Raw genomic sequence first — 16,910 nt, forward strand, 5'->3', positions numbered from 1 at the left:
CTTAAAAGAAAAAGCAAACTAAACCTGAAGAAAACTACAATGAGAAGAAACTGTTTACTGTTGATGAGAATTTGGGCATTTACAAAGACTTAAGCACCTTCTCTTTGTTTAGCCTTACTGTGTGCAGTAAAGCTGAACAAAGATAAGGTGCTTAGGTCTTTGTTTTGTTGTCCTGTTACGAAACAGTTTGGGGGTTTTCAAGTTATGTTGTTCTTTTCAGACTCAATTTCTGATCCAGGAGTGTACGTCACTGATTACAAAACCAAATTTTATCTCGACGCTGTCCTACGCCATTGACAATCCATTGCACTACCAGAAGGTTTGTACGCTTCTTGAAGGGGATCCCAGTGTCAGAAACTGCATTGAACTGGTCTTCAGGAAACCAGCTGGTTTTCCCTGGAGTTTTTTCCCGGGTTGTTTTTTTTACGGCTAAGATTGGTTTCACTGTAGTCTTCAAAAATTGAGCTTGCCCAGAAGTTGGGTTTGTTAAACAGAGCAAGTTAATCATTCAGAATGACTGAAAACTAATTTTAAAGCTTAATCTGAGGTTAGTACTTTATGGCTTGTTCGTGGTAGCCAGAACCAAAATGATTCATCAGTGCTCTTCTTTCTCTCAATGTCAAAGCCATGATAGTGGTTTGGTAGTGAAAGTGTGGGATATGCAGAAGAAACTTTTAGTTTAGATGTATCCAAAAGTAGTTCCAGAGATGTCTGTTTAGCCACATAAGCTTTGTATTAACCTACAGCAGAATAGTTCCTAATATTCCAGATAGAACTTTGGATAGACTGCTGCAATTCAAATGACACTATTTCTGTAGCAGCTTACATTTAACTCTTATCTGTTTCAGAGTCTAAAGCCTTCACCCCACTTATTTGCCCAATTGAGTAAAGTCATAAAATTAAGTAAAGTTCAAGAGGTAGGTGAACACTTGCTTCAAAAATACTTTCATGTTTTTTGACTAAGCTTGTTAGCAAGGATGATGTTCCCTTACTGTGATACTCATTCTTGTTTGTAGGTGATTTTTGGTCTCGCTTTACTGAACTCTTTCAGCTCAGATCTACGAGGTTTTGGTAAGTGAAGCTTTTGAAGTACTGCAGCAGGGACATATATTTTCTATGTAAGCAGTGAGCTTTCTAGATGGATAGATAAGTGCCTGCGTGACTGGAGTAGTGCAAGACCTTGCAAATAGTAGTGGCATTGAGGTCTAACTCCACTTTGAGGGGGGGCAGTAGATAACACAATCACCTTGTCTTGCATGAAGTTAAACGACTTTCTTCCATGAGTTATTTGCTAGATGATGAATCAAATTGAGGTGCTGTGATACGTAACATTTTAGTTGTCCATTAATTTTTGAGTTCTGAGGTATGGGTTGAGACTTTTGTTTAACTCTCAGCTCTCTGTTGTGGCTTGTGGTTAACAAACTCAGATTAAGAGAAGAGTACCTAGCTAAAAAGAGTCTTCATATTAAAAAGAAATTCAGGTTTTGATCCTCAACCTCTTTTGTCTTTAAAAGCTGCCCAGTTTATCAAACAGAAACTCCCGGACCTTTTGCGCTCTTATATTGACGCAGACGTCAGTGGAAATCAAGAAGGTGGCTTCCAAGATATTGCGATAGAGGTCCTGCACCTTCTTCTCTCCCATCTCCTTTTTGGGCAGAAGGGAGCCTTTGGGGTAGGACAGGAGCAGATTGACGCTTTCCTCAAAACATTACGTAGAGGTAAGTGTGGTGGTGGTCAGGAAGCCTGACTAAATGCAGACTTTGGTATGGATTTTTTGTAACTTACTGCCAGTGCAGACTGCTGCTTGAACTGTGGGGAGCTGGGTGAGGTAGAACTTGGTTGTATTTTCAGAAGTCTGTCCACTGGCAGAAAAATACCACTGTTCTGGCATAATGTATTGGGTTTCTTTCAGTGAGCTGTAATATGGTCTCATGTTTGGGTTTTTTAAGGAGTGATCAATCAAGTAGGGGGATATTCATATGCTTTTGTGGGATGGTATTTGTAGGTTTAATTAAAGCAACTCAGTGCAGTGTAGTTAAAAAACTTGAACTCCTTACAGTGTAAAGGACATACCATTTCAGACAAGTAGATGTCCCTGCCTGTGGCAGGGGGGTTGCAACTAGATGATCTTAAGGTACTTTCCAACCCTAACTATTCTATGATTCTGTTTTAAGCACTGGATTGTGTGTATATTGAGTGGATATCTATGAGGAAACTCTAGTACAAGGGTGGAGTGCATCTGAATAAAACTTGAGTCATTTCCTGGAAGCTACCATGGTCCTCATGTGATGGCAAGGGGATGTTACCAATACAGTAGTGTCTTGCTTTCTGAAACAACAGTGTTTGCTGTAAAGCCACCAGAATAAGGAGGATCTGGACTGAAGAAGCTAACTGACTTTAACCCAGACCTAGAGGAAGGCACCCTTATGCAAGAGCAAAATATTTCATTATAATTTCTTAGTTCATACTTCAGTGAAGATTAGTGTATTAACTTCTGTAATTCCCCCCATGTTGCTTTGGGAAATTGGGAACTCTTCTCTGAATGGCTCCAAAGATAATGGAGACATTATGCATTACCTTATCTAAGGATAATGCTGTCTTAGGAAAGCTCAGCCATGTGGTGTCTTTGCTGCTCTCCACTGTGGACCAAAATCCGACTCCCACATCTGATCCCCTCGTTACTGTGTCTCCCTTAAACTTTGCTTCGCACGGAGGAGGAAGCGAGCATTCTCTCTTTTCATGCCTGAATACCTGGTTTACATTTCCTGTACTGCTTAGACTCAAAAGGAGGTCGTTTGTTTCCTAATACTTCTTGAGTTGGAAGAGAGGCTTTTGCTGTTCTAGTTGTATTGTTTCCTGCTCTGTGCTTTTTTTGGATGGCTGCTGTTACTAATAATCCAGTTCTAAATTTACTTCCAGCAGGGCTACTAGCCTTTTTGAACAGCTGCAGTGACCCTGTGGGAACCCAGTCTATTCTACATTCATATTCTCTAGGAATACAAGGGCATGTAGTGACAGGACAGGGGGAATCACTTTAAGCTAACAGAGGGGAGATTGAGATGAGCTCTTAGGCAGAAGTTCTTCCCTGTGAGGGTGCTGAGGCCCTGGCACAGGTTGCCCAGAGAAGCTGTGGCTGCCCCATCCCTGGCAGTGTTCAAGGCCAGGCTGGACAGAGCTTGGAGCAGCCTGGTCCAATGGAAGGTGTCCCTGCCCATGGCAGGGGGTTGGAGCTGGTTGAGCTTTATGGTCCCTTTCAGCACCAACAACTGTATGAATTTCCAAGTCCCTGTATGGAAGGGGGAGATGGGATGACGGGATGCTCCATGAATGAGTGCCCTCTTGATTTCTGCAGCAGCAGGGAACTGTAACACAGTAGTCATTTCAAATAGTTGCATGCAACTAGTGTTCGGGGGGGGGGAGTTGACACTTTTTGTTACTTTTGTCTTTAGATTTTCCGCAGGAGCGTTGTCCTGTGGTGCTTGCACCACTTTTATACCCTGAAAAACGGAACATTCTAATGGACAGGATCCTGCCTGATTCTGGAGGGATAGCCAAAACCATGATGGAGAGTTCTCTGGCAGATTTCATGCAAGAAGTTGGCTATGGCTTTTGTGCGAGGTTTGTAGGCAAATGTCATTTTCAAGCATCTTGGGTGATGGTGGTTTTTCCTCTTGTGTTTCTTCTGGCAAAGGATGAAGAACACTTCATAGTACTAAAATAACTAGAACCTCATTATTATGAGGTCATTTGTTTTGATTCCCATTTTATATTTTGCTTTCTTTTGTATGTAGCGTGTCTGTTGAAATCGTGTAGCCTTTTGTCATGGTGAGAAGGGCTAGATAAAGGTATTAAGATTCCTCTTGAAGGTTTTTTAAGAATTAGACCATCATCATTCTTCTGAGTAAAAACAAAGTGACTAGGCAGAATAAATCCCAGCTAAATCCTACTAGATCTTTGGAAGAACTATGCTTTTGTGCCAGACAGCTGTTAGCTCCCTGTCCACATGAAACAGGTTGCAGAAGAACTGAATGTAATAGTCTTGCTTCAGTAGAGTTGACCAGCTGCAGCTTTCTCTTGGTACTGGTCAATGTGATAATGCAGTATGTTTGAGGTCATGATAATGAATTGCTAGAGTATCTTCACAGCTGCATCAGTCTTTGCTGGCTTAGGCTTATTCTGGTAAAAATGCAGCTGTCTTAAATTCATCCTGGGTTTGTCTGTATGTTCATAGTCATACATGACCCACATCTTCAATAGCGTTCCATATTCTTGCTCTGTGCCCCTAATCTGAAATGTTAGATGGGCACCTGTCACCTGGACTTGCTGGAGCCGTGAGTAATGGGCTGTCATGCACAGAAGCATGTGGGTTTGCAGGGTTGGCCTCAGCAGGACATGTGTGAGCTGGAGTAGGAGAAGCTAGACTTTTCAGAAGCTGTTTATTGAAGAGGTAATTTGGATATTTAAAATTATTTATATATTAAATATATTTCCTGCTGTATATCTATCTGCACAAACCCAGCTTGATTTATGAATATAGTTTTTTAAGGATTTAGGATAGTGCTCTAATATTGGTAGTCATAGCAGGAACCTGCAGGCCTGTGGCTGGTGTTGATGGGGGTCTTGGCACTCAATATGAACCTGATGTGTATTTGGTTTTAAAGGAAGATTCATTAAAAAACATGAGATATGAGAAGTAAATGATTCTGTATTTTAAAAGAAAGTCTAGTGACTACTTTAGGGAGGTGATCAAATCTCGAAGACATTAACATAAGTTTCTGTTCAAACAAGGAAGAGAAAAAATATAAATGTGTTGGAAGATGTTGAAAATTATTTTCTTTGTTAACATGTGCCTCTTAATAAAACATTGTTTATAGATATGCTGATGCTGTATAAATCTTGTTGGTCTAATGAAGAACTGTTTCACTTTTAGCTAGCAAAAACTTCACTCTTTGAAGCTCTGTCTCACAGGTCAATACACGGAAGTGCTTTTAACAGCAGTCGGTGCTAAACCTAACCTGTGCTTCTGCCTTGAAAAGTATAGCCTGTGAAACAGCTCTTGCTGTTTCTTAAGTAGACCTAGCTTTGAACTGAACACCTGGCACAGCATGTTTCATGGAAATAATTGCATGGAGCTTTTGCTGCATTTTTCTTATTGCTCCTCCTGGAATTCTGTTATGTTGGGTCGTTTGACTAACATAACTGAGGTTGAGTGAATGGTTATGCTTTAGCCTGTGATTAGTTTCTCCCAACTGTACCTTCAAACCTTGGTTTTGGTCTGTGTTAAGTTGTGCCACAGTGAAACCTGCTTTTGAATTAAGATCTCTCTGGGTTTTTTTTTTTGCATCTTAGTGTGGAAGAATGTCGCAACATAATCATGCAGTTTGGTGTTCGGGAAGTTACGGCTGCCCAGGTTGCCAGGGTTTTGGGAATGATGGCTCGAACTCACTCGGGGTTGACGGATGGTATTCCATTACAAGTGAGTGGCCTGCTGGAGTGGGGCTTAGATATGTTTTAATCAGCAGATAATAAGGAGTTACAGTGCAATCTTGTAATTCAAGAATTACTTTTGTTATTCAACACTTCTAACTGTTCTGCCATAAAGGTCTGTGATGCATTCGTGAAGGAAAGCTTCTCAGGTGTGTGCAGCTGGTGGTGTTACTGTTCTGAATTTCTTGCCTCCATAGTGCAGGGAGTTCTGTATCTAGGGGATTTTGAGACTGCTTTATTCTTTACTAGTATCTGATGGAGTGTATTTAACTTGCAGTCTATTTCGGCTCCTGGCAGTGGGATTTGGAGTGATGGGAAAGATAAAAGTGATGGAGCACAAGCCCATACCTGGAATGTAGAGGTCTTAATTGATGTTCTTAAAGAGCTGGTAAGTTTTATGAGCATCTTGGTCTTTTATGCAGAATATCTGCAAGAAGGGCATGTCTCGGTGTGAATATAAAGCTTTTTAAGCTCCTAGCAGCTTGAGTGGCTTTGAAGCTCATTAATATAACTGTGTTGCTGTATATGAATGACTGGTGTCATTTTTTCCTCAAGAAAGGAATATTTTGAGGAATTGTGGGAAAGAAAAGCTGCATGAATGGGAAACTTGGGTGCAGCTTCAGTTTTATTCCACTGCTCCCACATACTCCAGTGTGTATCTTCTGAGAGTTTATGGGCTTGAACTTACTTCTGGCAGTGGGAAGTTAGTGCATCAGGCTCCATGTTTTAAAAAGCATCTCACTGTAGGCATTAATGATGAGAAGGAAACTAAAGATTTTTGTAGCTACTCATTCCAAAACACTAGATGCTTCAGAAACAGGAACCTTTTTCCACAACTTACTGGCAGCAATTTTTTGTAATTAACTTAGTGAAATGTGAATACTGTTTCCTTTGCCTGCTTTATATTGGGTGAAATTTTTTTTGTATGTCACATCTAATCTATGCAGGAGTAGTCCCTGTTTTATTTTTCTAAACCTTGGAAAATACAGCAAGCTTTCTTTGGTGCTCACCTATCTCTGAATTGAGTGGTCTGTGGTCCACAGCAGCCACGGTTCCCTCCAAGCTGCTTAATCCTTACGGTTTCACACTATTGCTGAAAATCAAATAGTTGCTTTGCAAGCACTTGCAGTGTACATTCTCCAAAAGAAAAAGCAAGTTCTTGCCAGCAAGTCAGACCCTTCTGCCTTTTACTGGGGGGCATATGGAAGCCTACTCAAGGAATGAGCTAGCATGCTGAGTAAAAGGGGCTGTGTGTTTGGGTGTTTTGGGTTTGTTTTTTTTTTTTGGTTTTTTTGTTTTTTTACGACTTGTTAATCAAATGTTTGGAAAGATAGACATAAGTGCCTGTGGTGCTGGAGAAGTGCAATCTCACAGGCTAGTTTCAAACATTAGCTTGCATCAAGTTCTCACAACTATCTAAATCCTGTTCTTAAAACCAAAACCCTTGCTTTCAGCTATAAGTCAGGTGGAGGTTAAGCTGAGTAAATTACTGATGAAGACAGGTTCTTACAATACAGTAGTGAAAATTGTAATGTTTCAAGGCTGACTACTCTATTGTTTTTCTGGTTGCAGAATCCTAGCCTGGACTTCAAAGTAGTAACCTATGAATTGGACCATCCAGGATTTCAGATTCGTGACAGCAAGGGCCTGCATATTGTTGTGTTTGGCATCCAGAGAGGGCTGGGCATGGAAGTTTTTCCAGTTAATGCCATATACAGACCTTGGAAGCATGCAGAAGGCCAGGTAGGTTTACCAGCACTTCTGCTGTAACTGTACAACACCTATCAAGTTCCTGGATTTATCGAAAGGCAGATGTGAATTTTGAGACAAGCCACATTTGGCAACTTGGCCTGTTAAAAGCATTGGCCTCAGGTGTGCTACTGAAGTACAGTCTGTTGTTTGAACAGTCTGCACTGTTTAAGAGGAGGTGGTCATTTGCTGTACATTTGTGACAACGTCTTTGGTTTTAGCAGAGTTCTGGTGCGTGATGCAGCTGAGTGTAGAACTGTTGCTGCATGGCTGTGCTCCAAGGTTTTTATCTAGCTAAACAAAAGCTTTGTGCAGACAAGTCCTCTCAGCACATCTGTTGCATTCTGATATCCTGGGGGAAGTGTGAGGTTCAGTCTAATGTAAAACTTGGCTCATCTCTATTTGCGTTGTTCTCAGAAATATTGTCAGGTGATAAAGTGGAAGGAATCTGAAACTTTAAATATCTAAGCTATTTTTGCTGTCTTTTATTCCAGCTCTCCTTCATTCAACATTCCCTCATAAATCCTGACATCTTCTGTTTCGCTGACTACCCTTGTCATGCTGTTGCCACAGACATCCTGAAAGCACCACCAGAGGATGACAACCGGGAAATAGCTACATGGTAAGCCTCCCAGATGCTTTTCATACCTTGAGTTAGATTATTTTTCTGGTCAAATGTGGCTTTGTAGTTACACAATCATGTTTATTTGTAGCTGTGTACATTCCAAAACATCAGTCATTAGTATTTGTTCTGTGTTTGATCAGTGAGAGTTCTTGTATTATCCAGACTTCTCATATGCTTCCATAATATCTGAAAGTGTCATAGTTCTTTGGAGAATTTCTGGTGATGTATTTTGGAAGATAACTGTGAGCCGATAGAAGGGGATAGAGGTGGTATGAACTGAAATCTGTCTTTCCCAGGATCACATTAGGGGAACTTGCTGGACTTGTATGGAATAAATTCTGGGATTAAAATAGTAAATTTATATTTACTGGATCCTATATGCTGACTGCTTTGTAACTTTTTGGTGGGGCTGTCTGTCTATTTTTGTATTTTGTTAGGAAGAGCCTGGATTTGATTGAATCTCTGTTACGACTGGCAGAAGTAGGACAGTATGAGCAGGTTAAGCAACTCTTCAGTTTTCCAATCAAGCATTGCCCAGATATGTTGGTGTTGGCCTTATTGCAGATCAACACATCCTGGCATACCTTGCGCCACGAGCTCATCTCCACACTCATGCCAATTTTCCTTGGCAACCATCCCAATTCTGCCATCATTTTGCACTATGCATGGCATGGACAGGTAAGTATTTTCACTGGAGTGTCTGTAGCTTGTTCAGATAACTGAACGTTTGTTAAATGGGTTGGACAGTTAGAATAACAATGCATATATTGGTTAATGAACTGGGTAATTTTAAACCCAAGAAGTAAATTATTAGTGGTTTATGCAAAGTAATGAGTTGTCTCCTACGTGTTTTGAAGCGAACTGTTGTGATATAATTTCCTTTGGGGAAATATATTCAGAACAAAGAAGTAATGTTCACTGAGAAAATATTGCTGGAAATGTAGAGACCAATTTTAAGTTTGACTGTTTTAACCATTAAGTTTTAACCATTAAGTTTTAACCATTAAGTTTTAACCAGAGTTGACCACAGGGTTTTTTTTTTTTTCTTTTTTCAAAACAAAAGAACACTAAAAATCTCACAACACCGACGCTCTCCCCCACCCCCAACTCTCAGCCTCACACATTTAAAGTGTAGAAACTCAAAGCAGCAAGAGGTATAGATATTTAAACTAAAATAATGTCCACTGTGCTTGCTAAAAGATGGAGGTTATTCTGCGTATAAAGAAACTGTTTATAGTTTTAAGAGTCTAGGATATTTTCTGAAAATTTAGTATTTGCTGTTGAGCTTTCTCAAGGAGAGCTTCCATGTAGAGATAGGGTAACTATATATGCAAATCCATGTGTTTAATTGGGAAACAAGTAGGGCTTTTGATATGGCCTTCATCATAGTGTCCACTGGTAGTTAAGCAAATAGGAGCCATAAAAAGAAACTCTAAGGCAGAGGAAGCTTCTGGGGTGGGAGGGAATCTGCAGTAGCAAACATCTTGCCCTGTTCAAATAGCATTAGTGATAAGCAAATATGTCTATTTGCTAGCTAAAGTGCTATGAATAGTTTGTATATTTCATGATAAAACTATTTAAATTGCAGAATGAGGGGAAGAAGTGTTGTGCTTTTTGCATAAGGTCTTGAAATGGCAGAATATGGACTTTTCCCACAGGGTACGTTTCCTACCCTACACAGTGATGGCTGCCATACGACATGGTGCCATTCCACAACTTGAGGATGTTTCTCTTCCCCATATGAGGGAACTTAAAGCAAAACCCTTTCTGCCATCAAACTCTTAGTTTTGCTGTAGTTTGAAATTGCCCCTGTAAACAGCTAGATACTGTTTTCCATGTTAAGTTGTGACGCTGTAATTCTCACTTCAGGATGTCACCAGGCATAACATTGTGTAAATGATTTGTGTATTCCTAAAGCAGTTTCTCTGCAAAAGAGAGGAGAGAGATGAGGATGTACATGCCATTTGTAGGTATCCTACATCCTTTAGTTGCTCCAGTATAGTTTGTTATTGCGCAAAACCAGCTCAACTCAGAAGTTCTGAAGCTAAAGAGCAAATAATGTTTGCACGTAAGGCTTTAGAAGTAAGATATTCTACTTAATGTTCACGTAGCTGATCTTTTTTCTAGAGGCATGAAGTACAATTCTAATGTAATTCTCCTTAGGGCCAGTCTCCTTCAATTCGTCAGCTGATCATGCATGCAATGGCAGAGTGGTACATGAGAGGAGAGCAGTATGACCAGGCAAAACTCTCACGTATTCTTGATGTGGCACAGGACTTGAAGGTGAGCTTCCCAGAGCAGTATTGTTATTTTTTTTGTCCAGGGTCTTATGCAGACTTGCCCATCTTTAACAAAAGCTGAGCTTAGTTGTGACTAATTTAGTAAAGACTACTTAGTTTAAGCATGTCTGAATTGAGTTGTTACTGCCGTACCTCATCTTGGTTGGTTTTTTTAATTTTTATTTTTAAAAAAAGCCTATGTTCATGTGGCTTCAGGTGCTCATCACCTGAATTGTGGTATCTGGCTATGGATGCTTTCTAGCCTTCTTGTGAACCAAAGACATTTTACTTGCTGCTTGCAGTAGAATTGGTTACTGTAGCTTAGCTGACAAGTTATTTGGGAAGCAGTGTAATAGACCTGCTTGCTATGTGAATGTACTGTAAATCCAGGAAGAGCTTTGACTGCTTTAACCTTGAATACCATTGAGATTGGAATATAGAAAATACCCATCAGGTAATTGTGTGAAGGTGGCACTGCTAAGCTTAGTGTATGGGAATTTCTTAAGAATACTACAATGCTTTAGTTGTTTACACATTCTCAAAAGAAACTGGAAGTTGTGACTAGCTTCTTTGAAGTCTTTACTGCTTCCTAAAGTTAGATGCAAAATAACTGGGTGTCTCAAAGTGCAAAAGCACCAGCTACTGCTGGAAGTCAGTTTTGTTGTAGCAGTTTCTGTTTCAGAGATGAACACTTTTGAGATGTATTCAAAGAGCTCTGAAGGGGTTGAGCTCTGATTGCAAGGTAGGCTCTTGTGATTAATTTAGTGGCAGTGTCAACTTGGTAGCTCCACTTGCTAGTGGATATTAATAAAAAGGAATTTAAAACTGTCTTCACAAGGTGGCTTCAAAAAAAGGGGTAGGATCATGACTGCAAATGAGAGCTTTTTGCTTATATCTCTCCTTAGCAAGCTATAGATGAAGCTGTAATACCAGTCTTTTTGTTGACAAAGAAAGCATAACAGCATGAAGAAAATTCTTCACTGTGAAAGTGGTGGGACTCTTGCACAGGTTGCCCCGAGAAGCTGTGGCTGCCCCATCCCTGGCAGTGTTCAAGGCCAGGCTGGATGAGGCTTGGAGCAACCTGCTCTAGTGGAAGGTGTCCCTGCCTTGGATTGGAACTGGATGGTCTGAGGTCCCTTCCAACCCAAACCAGTTTGGGATTCTGTGTGAGAGCAAGACTACTTTACTAAAAACTATGTGGGGATTAGAAAGGAAAAGCAGGAGAAGGGGTGCCTATCCTTGTGTCTTCACTAACAGTCTTCTGATTTTTTTTCATTCTTTTTTTTTCCTTTAGGCCTTGTCAATGCTGCTAAATGGTACTCCATTTGCCTTTGTTATTGACCTTGCTGCACTTGCCTCTCGACGGGAATACCTCAAACTTGACAAATGGCTCACAGATAAAATTCGGGAGCATGGGGTAAAACAGAATTTTTCTTCTTATTTCTGCACTCTATTAGTGACTAACTTAAGTCACTTTAACAGTTTTATAAGGAGCTTTAAAGCTGTGAGAAGTCTCCATGGTCTGGTAGTTCAGCGTTTTCACTGAATAATAGCTTAGTGTGGGTTCTTCCACGGTGCAATTGCCAAGTTTGAAATCATGGCTTAGATGCTGTCTGGGACACTAAGAGAACATTTTATTTTTTTTTTTTTCCCTCAGGAGCCTTTCATCCAGGCCTGTATGACTTTCTTAAAGAGAAGATGTCCATCTATTCTGGGTGGACTTGCTCCAGAAAAAGACCAGCCCAAAAGTGCTCAACTTCCTCCAGAAACCTTGGCGACTATGTTGGCATGTCTTCAAGCTTGTGCTGGGTAAGGATAGCTTATGCAGGATGTGTAATCTGTTTGCAGCTTGTTTGCTGGCTCATGGTCACAGCTGGTTTGGAATTTCACATAGAGAATGGGGTTCATGAGAAGTAAATAAGCTTGCAGGCAGAGATCCAGAAATATGTTTCATTTTGCACTGAAACTTCTGTTGTAGGGTAAGTCACAAGAGTTTGAGTGCTCCTGTCTTTATAATTGGGTTACCTGATCTTGGTGACAGGGGATGGCTGGTTAGTCAGATCCTGGGTTGTTAATGACTAGATACAGGGATGTAATTTGGACAAGAAGGAATACAGGCCATAAGTACAGAATGGGATAGCATGTTGGAAAACTGACTGGGGAAAGGATTTTGTGAGTGTGTTAAGCAAATGCTTCTGTGGTTGCTACTATAGCAGAAAGGGCTAATGCAGTCATTATGTGTTGGAGCAAAGTGGTACGAGGTGGTTGTATGTAATGTAATTGAGACTGAAACTAGTCATGTAACTTCTGTTGTCTTCATTTGAGACAGTCTGGAGGTAGTTAAAAGAGTGAAGAACATCCAAGATCTTTTTCAAATCAGGCTGTTAAGCTAATGTCAAGCATAAAAGGTTTTGTTGTAGGGGGCCGTTTTATTTGCTAGAGGGAGGGGCAGACTGCAGAAAGGCTGATGGAAACTGAAATTGGGAAACCAGTTTTTAAATACTGGTTTTTAAAATGACAGTGTTGTAAAATATTTGCGGTGTCATTTCATGCTGCTGTCAGATCAAGCTGGTATTTAACTGCACCAAATTACAGAGGTGTAGCGTAGTGTGACATGTGAGCCAGAGGGGACTGAAAGCTCTAGATGGTGCTAGTTCTGGTGTTAAATTTTGACACTGAAATAGGCTGACATGTCTCAGTGCATGTTACCTGATGTAAGGCTTCTGTTATGTCCTTTGGTTTAGCCATTGTTGTCTTGAAAGTTTTAAGGAGCATTTTTAAAGGTATCCAGGATGATTCCTGGCTCTGATGTAGGTGCCAGGAAATGAGTATCAGCATGGATTTGTCACGATGAGTATTTGGTCTAGAAGGGAATTTGAGGTAGCTATAAGATTATAAAATAAAGGATTCTCCTGATTTCTACTGAGACCTGTGCAGTTCAACTTCAAAATGCTAGCTGAGTATCAGTCCTGAAATACAATGGATGCTGTTTGACTGTCACTCCTGAAATACAATGGCATGCCTGTTGGACTGAGAAGATGGCTGTTACTTTTCAACTCGAAGTGCATCTTCTGAAACTACAGTTCAGAAATTATTTATTTTACATCCTACCACATCCAGATTTTAGAGGTTTAATAGTTAATTATAGTTCTTTACTTGCATCTGACATCACTGTGTTCTGAATCTTAATGTGTTACCAAGTTTTATTCAATTAATTCCAAGAGCTACTAGTTCTCTGCTGGCACAATTCTCTCAGCTTGTGGTTTCTTTTTATAGCTACTTGTATTCCCTTTTATGCAAGAATGTGACCTACTTGCAGTCATTTTTCATTCGTTATTCTCTTTGAGCTTTTAAAAGAAAATGCTTGGATTTCTTTCACAAAGCAGTTGTTTTGATTAGCTCAGGTTTCAGTCATGAATGGAAGCAGGCATTATGAAGACTAGAAGATTAAGATCATGGTAAATATTATATATCTGGGAGGGTAGCTCCACTTCACCAGCTGAAGTCTGGCATCTCCTAAATCTGTGGATTTAGGAGCCCCCTATTAATTAGGCTGCAGTTTTTCTTGTCCTGGTTTATGTCCTGGCTGGGTGGCCACACACAAAGAGTTGTGGTCAATGGCTCGATGTCTGACTGGAGACCAGTAATGAGTGGTGTCCCTCAGGGATTGGTGTTGGGACCGGTCTTGTTTAACATCTTCATCGCTGACATGGACAGTGGGATTGCGTGCGCCCTGAGCAAGTTTGCCGATGACACCAAGCTGTGTGGTTCTGTTGATACCATGGAGGGAAGGGATGCCATCCAGAGGGACCTTGACACGCTTGTGAGGTGGGCTGATGCCAACCTTGTGAAGTTCAACTATGACAAGTGCAAGGTCTTACACCTGGGTCGAAGCAATCCCAGGCACAGCTACAGATTGGGCAAAGAAGAGATTCAGGGCGGCCCTGCAGAGAAGGACTTGGGGGTGCTGGTCGATGAGAAAATGAACATGAGCCAGCTTCAGTGTGCGCTCGCAGCCCAGAAAGCCAACCGTATCCTGGGCTGCATCAAAAGGAGCGTGACCAGCGGGTCAAAGGAGGTGATCCTGCCCCTCTGCTCTTGTGAGACCTCACCTGGAGTATTGTGTGCAGTTCTGGTGTCCTCAACATAAAGAGGACATGGAACTGCTGGAACAAGTCCAGAGGAGGGCCACGAGGATGATCAGGGGACTGAAGCAGCTCCCGTATGAAGACAGGCTGAGGAAGTTGGCGCTGTTCAGCCTGGAGAAGAGAAGGCTGTGTGGGGACCTAATAGCAGCCTTCCAGTACCTGAAGAGGGCCTATAGGGATGCTGGGGAGGGACTCTTCATCAGGGACTGTAGTGACAGGACAAGGGGTAACGGGTTAAAACTTAAACAGGGGAAGTTTAGATTGGATATAAGGAAGAAGTCCTTTACTGTAAGGGTGGTGAGGCACTGGAATTGGTTGCCCAGGGAGGTTGTGAATGCTCCATCCCTGGCAGTGTTCAAGGCCAGGTTGGATGAAGCCTTGGGTGATATGGTTTAGTGTGAGGTGTGCCTGCCCATGGCAGTGGGGTGGAACTAGATGATCTTAAGATCCTTTCCAACCCTAACTATTCTATGATTCTGTGTCAAGGTAGATGCTTCTTTTAGCCATCAGGACCTTGCATGTTCTGAGACTGTTTTTGGTGCCACTTGTTTACCACTGGTGAGCGCTGCAGTTGTGGCATCATATAGCAGAGAGCCTTCAAAAGGCAGTAAGCGTTCCTTCTATTACTGAGTGCTTTCATAATGAAGTTGGGGTGCTTGTGGGTGCCACAGGCTGAGCAAGCTTGTGAGTTGGTCACAGAGTGCTATGGGAAGTCCTCTCCTGAAGGAGCTGCAGTGAGCTGAGAGGGCAGCAGTGCTTCTTCCATGCTATGTCTAGCACAGCCCCAGTGTGTCAGTGTGGGGGACAGTCTTTCGTTCTCTGTCCCTCCCTCAAGAAGGGAAGAGGCTTTTGGCTACCTGTGCCCAGGAGTATGAAAAAGCCTTTAATTGCTTTGTAAAAATGGCTTTAAAAAAAACTTGTTGTTCCAGCAAGCTGGAGCTTCCCTTAAGCTGACAGTTTTGCTCCTCTAGAGCTGTCTGAGTGTTTCCCAGCTCTCCTCCTTACCTGTGTTTCAAAATTCTCTTACAGTTTTCCTCTAGTTCTCATCTAGGAGTGGCATTTATTAGTGTCATCGATTCAGCAGTAGCAGTTATTTTTCTCCTTCTTAGTAGCTGGTGCAGCGCAGTGTTTTGACTTTTGGCCTGGGAACAACACTGATGACACAAATGTTTTAGTCTGACCAAGGACTTTCTGAGCCTCATGCTCTGCCAGGGGGGAGGGAAAGCCGGGAGGAAGCAGAGACAGGACACCTGACCCAAACTGACCAAAGAGGTTTTCCATACCACAGCACATCATGCCCAGGATGTAACGGAGAGTTCCCCGGAAGGGCTAGTTCACTGCGGGTTGGACTAGATATTGGTTGGGGCTTGGTTGGGTGGGGTTGGGCGAGTTACCAGTTGGCTGGTGCTGAGATGTTGTATTCTCTTCCCTTATTATTTCCTTTATCATTATTATTATTGGTGGTAGCAGTAGTGATTTGTGTTATACTTAGTTACTAAACTGTTATCTCAACCCGTGGGAGTTGCATTCTTTTTGATTCTCCTCTCTGTCCCTCCGAGAGTAGGGGGAAGGCAACAAGGTGGGGGGGGGGGAGTGAGAGACTGTGTGATTTATGGCTGACTGAGTTTAAACCACAACAATTAGGTTGGACACCCGAATATACTTTCACATAAAAGTTGAAAGTACGAACATTTTCTTTAAGATCTACTTACCAAATCATGCCCACCTATGTACTACTTGGTATAATTTCCTCATATGAAGGGTTTTGGTGGGGCTTTTTGTGAAAACTGAAGTTTTGTACTATCTAAAACTACTTTGATGTTTGCATCTTGATTCAGTATGTCCTTTGATATGACAAAGAAGTTACCCTTCAATTTCTGCAGGCAGGACATGGTATTAGTGGTTTGCTCCAAAGCACTAATGGCCTAACTGGTAACCATCTCAGACTCCAGGAATATAAGCCTGGTTTAGTCTTCATTGTGGGCTTTTTTTTTTCTATCTGCTACAAAAAAAAAAAAAAAAAATAAAGGGGGAGAGCAAAAGATGGTGGTAACCATGTGTGAACCCAGCTCTTCAGTCCTTAGTCCTGTTCCCTGTTTAGCTGCAGTGCTGTACAGTCTTGGAATGCCTCCTACATCAGAAAAAAGCCTGTTAATTGGTCATACATACATTTGAATGTTGAGATTTCTGATAATGTGGTGTTGGAATATAGGCAAGTAGATTCTCTGGTTACCAAGTCTACCACATGCCATGCTTAAAAAAGCCCTGTCTTCAGGTCTGAGTGCACTTTCTCAGAGCAACTTCCTTTGGGTTTTTTCGTTTGAAGTTAGGTTTCTGATTACTGTTCGATACTCCCCCAAGCTCCTTGCTTTTAAAATTACTTGCCTTGGTGAGAGGGTGTTAAAGCATGTAAAGAATCAGCTTATGGAACAGTTGATAAAATGTTTGTTGCCCTGTATGGAAACCTGCTCACCAGGTTCCCATGTCTTGGGTGAGCTAATAGTGTTGAAAAATAACTGGGAGCTGATAGCTGTGTGTTAGCCTGTAGTGGGATACTTGCCAAAGCTGAAGGCTGATCTGCACTTTGTTTTTCTGCCTTAATTGTCAGGATGGTTCCTCTTT

General features: G+C 41.5%; 1 protein-coding gene across 7 annotated transcripts in view; it reads left to right on the forward strand.

Moving 5' to 3' along the window:
- CNOT1 (CCR4-NOT transcription complex subunit 1) overlaps positions 1-16,910 on the forward strand; it is a 62,393-nt gene that overhangs the window by 12,174 nt on the left and 33,309 nt on the right. For all 7 annotated transcript variants that reach the window (XM_065663987.1, XM_065663988.1, XM_065663991.1 and 4 more), the window contains exons 4-16: positions 221-319; positions 849-917; positions 1,017-1,071; positions 1,515-1,718; positions 3,450-3,618; positions 5,350-5,476; positions 5,765-5,875; positions 7,060-7,230; positions 7,731-7,858; positions 8,299-8,539; positions 10,025-10,144; positions 11,435-11,557; positions 11,798-11,949. In XM_065663987.1, the coding sequence (XP_065520059.1) occupies positions 221-319; positions 849-917; positions 1,017-1,071; positions 1,515-1,718; positions 3,450-3,618; positions 5,350-5,476; positions 5,765-5,875; positions 7,060-7,230; positions 7,731-7,858; positions 8,299-8,539; positions 10,025-10,144; positions 11,435-11,557; positions 11,798-11,949 (1,769 nt within the window). The remainder of the gene's footprint in view (positions 1-220; positions 320-848; positions 918-1,016; positions 1,072-1,514; positions 1,719-3,449; positions 3,619-5,349; positions 5,477-5,764; positions 5,876-7,059; positions 7,231-7,730; positions 7,859-8,298; positions 8,540-10,024; positions 10,145-11,434; positions 11,558-11,797; positions 11,950-16,910) is intronic.

This window comes from Lathamus discolor, chromosome Z (genome assembly GCF_037157495.1).
Source record: "Lathamus discolor isolate bLatDis1 chromosome Z, bLatDis1.hap1, whole genome shotgun sequence".
In the NCBI taxonomy this organism is placed as follows: domain Eukaryota; kingdom Metazoa; phylum Chordata; class Aves; order Psittaciformes; family Psittacidae; genus Lathamus; species Lathamus discolor.